The sequence below is a fragment of the Melanotaenia boesemani genome, chromosome 15 (genome assembly GCF_017639745.1).
Source record: "Melanotaenia boesemani isolate fMelBoe1 chromosome 15, fMelBoe1.pri, whole genome shotgun sequence".
Classification (NCBI taxonomy): Eukaryota; Metazoa; Chordata; class Actinopteri; order Atheriniformes; family Melanotaeniidae; genus Melanotaenia; species Melanotaenia boesemani.
Genome location: NC_055696.1, coordinates 5,329,642 through 5,339,561, shown reverse-complemented (window position 1 = coordinate 5,339,561; position 9,920 = coordinate 5,329,642). Strand labels below are relative to the sequence as shown.

At 40.5% G+C, this 9,920-nt stretch overlaps 1 protein-coding gene across 2 annotated transcripts in view; it reads right to left on the bottom strand.

The window, feature by feature from the left end:
- Positions 1-215: 215 nt before the first annotated feature.
- Positions 216-9,920, bottom strand: part of pcdh1a (protocadherin 1a) — an 80,594-nt gene continuing 70,889 nt past the window's right edge. For both annotated transcript variants that reach the window (XM_042009219.1, XM_042009218.1), the window contains one exon: positions 216-4,194. In XM_042009219.1, the coding sequence (XP_041865153.1) occupies positions 3,824-4,194 (371 nt within the window). In that variant the 3' untranslated portion in view covers positions 216-3,823. The remainder of the gene's footprint in view (positions 4,195-9,920) is intronic.

Below are 9,920 nucleotides of genomic sequence, written 5' to 3'. Positions count from 1 at the left end.
ACATTCTGGCGCTTCCTGACTCAGAAATGAGGCGCTGGTGTCTGCATGACGAGCATACTAGTTTGTTTTAATTAGCACTAGAGCAAAACCCATTTTAAAAAATGTAGCTCCAAGGCTGCTAAATCTCTTAAACAGAATGTAACAACCAACTAGTCAAAAGTAATGAATAATAATAGAAAATGAAAGAAAACACTGACAGCTTTTCTTTTTTTCCCTGAAGTGATTTTATTACAAAGTTCATGAGGACTTACAGTATTACAAGAGAATTTGTCAACATGCGGAAACAGAACAAAGCAGAACACAGGATTTTAACAAACTGGTAAGATAAGACAATCCACTGTTCACAACAAACAAAAAACTGATTAAGTCCTCAGGAGGTGAGAGCCGGTGAATGACTACAGTGCAGGCATAGAACGGCCACATTCACACTGACTCAGCAAAGGTCAATCCAACCAAGGCAAGATGTGCACATCTCAAGAAAACATGTTACAATTTTTATATGCCATCGGCTTTTCTCAGAACTTTTAGAAAGCTTCACTTGTATGTACATAAAACTGTACAAAAACATGGCATCACAAGCATTTTATCCTATATAAATATACCAACGATTAGGATAACAACTAGATTCTCTCTTGCAAAGACATATTTTCAAGGCAATTGTCTTTGTTCTAGATGAACTGTGAAAAAATTGAAATGTTCAGTCAATTTCAGTCCATTTGGGAGCGGGCCTTTTGAATATGAACCAGCACTGACATTTCAGAAAGTAAAATAAAAACAAGTAAACAGTTTCTACCAATCATCTTTGGAATTCATGCTAAAATCACTGCCTGCTCAACAGCAGACAGGGGGTTGTGAAGATCTATGTACACTACACCACCAACAGACTTCTCTATTTTTTCGCACAACCAGTTTGCTGAGAGTCTTTGATCAGTGAGAAAAAAAAAGAATCCCTTGCCAAATTTCATTACGGTTACTTGTCCATCTGTCCACAGAAATGATCACCATACAATACACACTACAGAGGCAAAATATACTCAAGTGAATTCAACATTAAATCAATGTTAAGTACAAATTAAACAATATTCATCACACTTCAGAGCGTATTTAGGTGCTTTGTGACGTCCTCTTACTCTGATCAAGAAGAACAGCTCTGTGTTTGGGAGAGAAGTAAACACAGTTCATTCAGCATGAGTTCAAAAGAAAGGGCAAACACGGTGATATATTCTTCCAGAAGTGAGCAGCAGGAGGTCATTATTGGCCGGAGCAGAAGAGTTCGAGAGACGGGGGAGGGGGAGGGGGGCAGGCCCAGGCTTGTTTTTGTTTTGCAGACTATTTAAATCAACCTCCTGTCATTCTATTTGCATCTAAACACAACAATTATGACTTATCTGCTAAGAATCACCCTGCTTATTTAATGTATTTGCCATCAGACACAAATCAGTAGACGCATTCTGGATTTACTTAAGTGGCACGTAGGCTGGAATTGGGTTAAGATTTAACCCCAGAGTTGAAATGTGGAAGCAAAGCAGTTGTGAATCTGAATCAAGTCAAAGCATTCAAATAGATCAAGCTGTGATTGAGCCTATGTGACACTAGTTTTATCACTCATTGCTATCCTTCTCACTTTGTCATTAATTCCAGGTCAGTGATCTTACCCGCTGCTCTCGGTTGGTGAAGCGGCTATCTGAAGCTCTGAGATGGGTGCTGTGTGGGGGTTGGGTGGGTGGGTGGTGGTTTTGAGTTAATCACAGTGTATCATGGCCTATTGTTGAATTTTATTTCAGTCGCTAAATGGCTTTGAAAATGGCATAATGTGCTTTTGTCCCCCTCAAGGCAGGGTATTTGCCAAGCTTATTTAGTCATGGCCATGTCCAGTAATTTCCATATGGTTTCAGTTTAATTATTCTTAACGTAGGTTTAAATGGCAGCATGATGTGGTAAGTGCTGATAAAAATACCCTTTTTAACTGATTGTAGCTCAGTGGGTGGATTTGCATTATCTGGTGGGTGCCCTGTCCTGAGGGTAAGCTCACACATGCCCCAGCTCAGGACTCATTACTCACCTTAATTAGGAAATGTCCATTCTACGCTCTTTCACCCTCACTCAGAGACACAATCTCACTATGGAAATACTCTGCAGAGGTGAAAGGTATCTACAAATCTAATCAAATCGATGTTTAAATCAAAGACACCTACTAGCGCTACAATGTTGTAATGCAGGCTAGTGGAGTCATCATTAACATCCAATTACTGACTAATACATAGTGTCCTTCATACATATCCTTCAGATTTACTCAGGGAAAATCTTTGTAAAGATAAACGAATCCCCAGGGCATGCCCTATTTTTATTCTCTGTTCAGTAGCCAGAGGAAGAAAGATGCTTAATAACTTATTAAGCATGTTGTCCTCAATACAAAGAACATTTTATTTAATTAACAAGAGCTGCAGAAAACCAAGCCTGAATCTCACTGTCAAACTCTCTGTTCAAGCTCAACACTTGTATTTGCAGGCATCACTTTCTGACATGAAATCAAATATTTATCTAAAATATTCTTGTAATGTATCTTCTTAGGTCCATATTGTTAATTCACTCATTGCAACATATTTTCTATTGAATTAACCACCAAATACTTAAAAAATATATCAATCTGAATGTAGAGCACCTATCCACTTTTATATCGGCATGATCAAAAGTTCCATAAGTACTCACTCTCTCCAGTGGCCCTCAATACTCAAGTGCCTTTCATTTAAACAGTTCCTCGGGCATTTATTAGATCTACATCAGTTCTTATCGGTTGTGAGAGGAAAGGACTACAAGCTGTGAAGGAATGGATCCCATCTGATTGTCACAACAGAGAGGAACTTTCTACACTGGTAAATTTGTATAATCTCATACAAAGTGAGAAGCCAATCAGAATGTGTCTGACGTATACTCTGTGTCTGGTCATCGTGACCCTGAGGTTCTGTGGCCAAGTCAACTGTTTTCATGATGAACGACAGGTCACAGTGCTGCGAGTCAGTGGAACATAATGTCAGTTTAAATGCTGCCACACAGCTCTCTCTGCCAGAGGCAGAGCTCTACAGGGAGCAGAGGTAAAGGCCATTCTACTATGATTAGGGGTCAAAGGTGTGTGTGTTTGTGTGTGTGTGATAGTGTGGAGCAGATAAATGCCTTCCACAATATCGAGCTCCACTCCAGGAGATGGTCTCAATCAAGTTTAAACAGCAGCAGTAAAGAAAAGCTTAAATATGCTAAAAGTCAGAGGCATTTTTTTCAGCTTATGCCAGAGAAAAATATATGTAAAACACACCATTCAAATGTATTTACAGCTCTGTACATTAAGAGTGACCTTTTCGTTTGATTCCTGGTCAAAAGTGTTATGCCCTCTGATATGACTAGCCTGGCTGTCTATTAAATTATATCTAGTAATGGCACAAGAGCACTGATCACAACTTTCAATTTCAAGAGATCACTTCACAGAATGGGACTTGCCTAACTACAACAAGAATTAGTTACTACTGAAGTAGCTGTTTCCATTTACATTTCCTTTTTATCTTTATGAATTGGATCCATCGAGAATTTTAATAAATAAATGAGTGAGTGCATCAACTAACTTTGTGGGATCATTCATAAATATGCTAATGAATTTAATAATTTAGGTCGGAAATGATGAAAACAAGTGTTCATGCCAGTGATTGAATGAGTTATCGCCTATTGTTACCTACAAAACGGCTGTTGGCTTTAGCTCATGGACAGCTTGTTCCTCCTTCTGAAGTGCTTGTATCTTTCCTTCATTTGTGGGCCGATCAGAGGAATTTGTTCCTCACAGGTAAATTTCTCGTTTTGGAGTATGGGCGGAAGGGGATGTGGGGGGGAACTCGGAGGCTACGCTCAGGGGCATTTCCTCTAAGGGGCAGTCCTGATTGGCGTCGTGACCACTGTTGGAATAGGCACTGCGGGAGGGTGGAAGGCGCGGCCGGTGCTCCTCGCCACCCAGCCTGGCGCTCCCGTTTGCCAGGCGTCCCAGGCTCCCTCTCTCCTGGTAAGGCACGAAGGTGGAGAGTTTCGGGGGGTTCCTGGTCTTGCGTATGGGCGAGGGATGGCCAGGCATCCAGCAGGCGTCTGAATGGCCCAATTCGCTGCACTCGGTTGTGCAGTTTCCAGTCATTGCCACATCAGGGAGGGAGCGGACATCTGTGGGCAGGTGAGAGGAAACAGCATCTTCAAAGAAAGCCTCATAGTGATAAACACTTGAACAGAATTCACCAGATAAAAAAATAAAGTTATACAATTGGCATTTTTAAGCAGACATGGTGTCATCTGAAACAACCCATGAAACCCACCCCCCTCCTTGAGGTCTTTGCAGCTGTTGCTAAGCAGTCAGCAGCAGTTGCTATGTAGCTGTCGCTATGCACTGTGTAATGAGTGCTAGTGTGTGTGTCTAGTCCACAAGCTGGTGTGGTAGATGCAAGAGACAGCCTGCTGTGCCTGTGTCATTTAGAAGTATCTGACAGTAGCTTGTCTGACATATTTGTAATAAATCATCTTATTGTTAAAATTTTCCAGAGAAATATATTTTGATTGCGCAAAATTTACATGCTGTAGATGATTCATGAAATGTGTATCCAAAAAAAAAAAAAAAAAAAAAAAAGACTCAACAAAGCACAACAGCCACACACACTAGAGGCATGCAGGGTTAGGATATAAAAGAACTAGCTGGAACCCCCTGGGCAAAAAAACCATTGCTGGATGAGTTATTGATTGACAGTGCTGAAATGAGTTCCCTGCCCTTGATTATTATCCATTTTTTATTCAAGTGTTCCTAATTAAATAAATGGGTCTGTGACCCAGTGACCTCATTTTAACGAACAAGCGGAGAATGCTCCAAAATAACTTTGCTTAACCTATCACTCAAGAATATCATGCTTCTAAAAGCATTAGAGAACTGGTGTTTGTTCACCAGAAATATGCAGCTGGCGGCCACCTGTTGACAAGCTAAACATACAGCCTAGATTAAATGGAAATACCACTCAATTTATCTTGTTATCCCTTCAGACTCATACGAGGACAGCTAGTTTAATGAGAGAGGAGCATAAGACTAAGATCTGCTTCTCTGTAATGTCACTGACATGTAAAGTTCTGATTGCTGTGATGAATGCATTACTGTAATGCTACAAGGCTGTCCACACCATGAGAGAACATGTCCATTACGGATGCTCTATCTTGCTCTGTGGCAGCAGGGTGGTGTGTGAATGAGAGTAAATGTATTCAGAAAGAGGGGCTAAGAGCTCAGTGCTGTACTCACACACACACACACACACACATACATCCAACGAATGGAAAGATGTTGCTGCATGTGAATGATGCTACCACAAGAGATGACGTATCTGAGGCAGTTGTAAGAGTTCACAGTTAATAGAGAGAATGCCAGCTTGACAGTGAGCCTATGAGACATACCATCAGTATTGTGCTCATGACCAGTGGCAAGATAATTAGCCCACAAAATGTCAGACCTTTGAGGGTGAAAAAACTGCATTCAGTTCATGTAGGCTTCAGTCAATCAAAAGGCAAAGTGAGACAGCGTATGCGTTAAGACTTTCAGCTGCTTTACTGTTAAATGAAACAGAATGGAGATTCACTGGTTACCTTTTTCCCTCATGGGTAATCCAAATACAATTGTCCTATTGTTTATTGCAGTAATTAAAATTGGATGGAGAATGCATAGCTTGAGCTATTGTTGCAGTTAATCTCATTGTTCCTGTAATCCTAAATAGCTAGATGTTTAGGCTATTTAATGCATTTATTTCACAACTGAGCAATATTCTGCCTTATTCATGCCTAATTATATCATTATGCTTAAGTAAATTATTCCTTCTATTTACTAGGTCATTGTCATTCGGCAAAGATTCTTTTCAAATGAACGGATGGTACTTTTTCTGCCTAATTTAGAAGAAGAAAACACAAAATAGAGCTACAAGAAAAAGCGGGCAAGAGATACATGTGTGTCTGAGTGTGTGCACGTGTATCATCTCATGGATGACAAGCAGAGCTTTATTTTCTCAGCACTCCTAACAGAGTCGTAGGTGTGCATCACGGCAGCAGAATGGACTCTAGCTGCAATATATGCTCACGGAGAGTCAGAGAGAGGTTTGAGGAGTACGCTTCTAAGCACAAGCACAGCCATGTAGGCATCTACCCCAAAAGGATTTCACACTTGATTAAAACCTCTCCACAGCTTTCAGGAGGTTTACGCCTCACCAAGAGGCATCCTGTTATAATCAGCACAGCTTCACATCTACAGTACAAATCAGAGTACAGGAAACAAAAAAGTACATTTAATGGAGGTTTTTTGAAACATTTCACATGCCACATTTGAGGGTGTTTCTGTCTTTATGAATTAGAAATTGCCATTTAATGTGCGCATGTGATCCGGTATGAATGAATAGAAGCATGCCCCACTCGTACTTAGCTACTGAAAAGCACAAATTTCTCTTTTAATTCTTCAGTTTTGCAAAAGAAACAATGAAAGAATGTGAGGTTAACTGATTGCCATATCTTGACTAACTGTCAGACTGGTAATTTACTTCAGGTTGACTGTTTTAAAAAGGATAACTTGGACTAAATCTAAATGAATGCCAAGTAAAAGAAAACATGTTATGAAAAATGACACCATGCGCCAGTGACAAGAATCCGAATTGCTCATTCTGAACCTTCTTCGTCATCATCAGGGGCCATAAAATCAGCAGTGACAGCTAAATACACATTTAACATGCCAAACCCATGTCATTTTCCTCCATTGGTGCCAAAGCGCATATCCCACGTCATCTAGAGGGAACATACATGCTCTCCTGCCAGCAGTTTTAGTAGGTCATTACCTTGTCTACTTGTTTTCCATCCACATTTCATTTGAGGTTATATAAAATGTTGCTTTAAGAATAAGCCGATAACAGACCATTCCACGGATGAAAAAAAGTCTATCTTTAACTGCAACCTGCCGTGTTGCTGCATCTGTTTATTATCATCCTTTCATCCAGTTATTTCTATTCACAGGTCAGCTCACAGCGGTTTTTCCCAACATGTAATAATGCATTTGTTATTGTGTTGTTCTGACAGCATTTCATGATAGGATGTATCTTTTGTGAAGACACAAGATTTTACATTTGCTTGGGCTGACCTTTCTGTCACGTACAAATCCATTTCCACACAAAGATCAATACTGATAATTATACTTTTGTGTCTGCCTTTTGCTGTGGCCATTAGCCATCTGTAGCTGTAGTGCAGACCACTTACAGTGTAGCAAACTCCTGTCCACTCTGCAAATGAAAACATACTCCCACACCAAGCTGAAATGATCGTTGTTTGAATATGGATGGTGGATGTGATGAAGCAAATCAAACTTGGGCTGAAAGACCAGCCAACAGCACTGTAGGAAAATTGGTATTTTCACATATACTCTACCCTTTATACCTGCTGTACCTATATCTGAAATAAATCTGCTCACACTCTGGAACAAGCCCTTTAGAGTTTATAGTCTTTTATGTCATGGATGGATAGTCAAGGTGGGCAATGGAAAACAGATGGACTAACCACAGGACTATTACGCCAGCGGCTGAAATAGGCTGCCTGGACTTTGAGAGCTTCTCATTTGGTTTTGAAGAGCAGTGACTCAATGACATTTCCTCCTCTGCCCAGCAGAATTCTTCTCCTGTCTACTCGAAAAATGGACTGCACCTGCACCTTTTGTCCTGTTATTAGGGGCAGTCCTATCTACTTGCGTAAAGCAATACTGCTAAAAAGAAAACCAGAAATTTCTGCCTTTTCGCACCTTCAGCACTACAGCAGCAACTCACAGTGGACCTTAGGAAAAAGCTTCTGAAAGTACCTTAGCTGCAGTAGCAAAACATGCACTCCACAGTGCAGTTACAGAGTAGGGGTACACGCAGAGCTTAACCCGCCGGCTGACAGATACATGTGAGGGGTGGGTTTGCATGCTGCTTGCATCAGGGTGCCAGTGGGAGGTGTTGAGTGTCTGAGGCAGGCTTCCTCATCGTCTGATCCCCTGCCCACGGGCATGGGGGAAGCTGCCTCTTCCTGAGATTTCACACTGCTCCTCTCTGTTTGATTGCAAATGCTGCCTCTCCCCACCGGCTGCTTTCCAGTGTGCATGCCACACCACTATGATCGATGGCGAACAAATATGAGAGAGCCACAACTCATGGAGGGATAACAGGGGAAACGGTCACTAATGTTTGGGAGAGGGAGATAGATGCAAATTGTGTATCTGTGGCCCCTGTGAACAGTTTGTGTAGCCAATGACTAGGGAAGTTCCAAAGAACATCAAACAAAAGAAGAAATCTTCCTATCAGAGCAGACAAGTCGTGTCTGTGGTGGCTATCAGTATAATAACTGGGTGTGAATGCATTCTGTGGATGTCATCCTCTGTAAAGAAAAACAAGGGTTTTGTATTTATTTAGCTGTGACATGTCAAGTCTTGTTATTCAAGTAAGCAGCATGCAGAAGCAACCAAAAACATTATTTATTCTCTTCCCCCCTGTGGATGGGTACATGTTTTTTTAAGAAAGAAACTTGCTACATGTGCATAAACATAGTGTTGACATGCACATTTTCCTTGTTCATTGTAACAGAAAACAAAAGAACATTGGGGGGTGTTTGTAGCTGTAGAAATGCACTTTAATATCTCATCAGCAACATCAGAACACGTAGGCGACTTTGTCACCTTATCTAGACAGAAAATGGTGTGTGAGATAAAAAGCAATCAACCATTGCTATACTCTTGTGTTGCTCAATAGATAATTGTTTTATATTTATTCTGAAGGCTGCTTTGTGTTGAAAAGTCTGTCCAAAGCAAGACTTTCTTAAGTCTTATAGGCTCTACAAAGAAAATAAAAACAGGGTGGATCCCTTTATAAGCCATAAAGGGAATTCTTGTCTTCTTGAATTGCAAAAGGTTAAATGTTTTGTTGGACACAGGTTAATCAGTTCTCAGTCAAGCTGTCCACCGAAGGTGATGGCAGGAAAAGAATTGGTTTGAAGCATAAGTGTCAAAGTCTCCATCAGAGACTCAGTGAGATCTAAATTCTTGGCTTCCTGAACAGGCTAGCCTCTTGCTGACAACAGTTGAAGAGTGGACATGTCGGCCAGAGGCACATCAGGAAAAGATGCTGTAGCTGCTTCAGTGGGTGCCGGTGCACCTCCTGTCAGATCTCTTGCCATCCACCATTTTGTATTAGAGTTCTTTTATTTGAAGTCTGCCTTTTGTATCACTGCATTTGACAAAGCCTTAGCACCTGCTGACAGATCACGCTATGCACCAGCTCCTCCAATTGAGAAGCTGATATGCAGTGTGATATGTCAACCAACACTAAGGCTTTGTCAAACTGTGACAAATACACAAGGCTTCTTCAGATAAAAGCAATTCAGAAACATCGGTTGAGGACTGAGAGTCAAGTGAGCTAAATGATGATATAGTATTTGAGTAATGTAATTGTTTTTCAACTGGTGCGCAGAGTTGTTTGTGAAATGCATGAGTGGAAAGCAGCTTCATGCCCCTGACCACGGTTATATGTTTGACTTGTAGGCCAATTACTGAGTGGAAATTGCATTCTGAACCACCACAATACAATATTGATTCAATGTATATACTGATGGAGGAAAGTAAAAATAAAAAATAGTGAATTAATTATTATAAACATTAACCTTTCAGTGTTATAATTTTCATTTTCAAATCCACTTCAAACAATGTGGTAAAGAAAATAGACAATAAATAATCTCATTTTCAACGCATACCTTGGCATACATATAATTTCAAAGTTAAGCTTGTGAAGAAACTCTTCACAATTGCTTTACACAAAGCTTTCCTTGGAACAGCTAAACAACCTTGTTCTTTATGAGAAGACTAC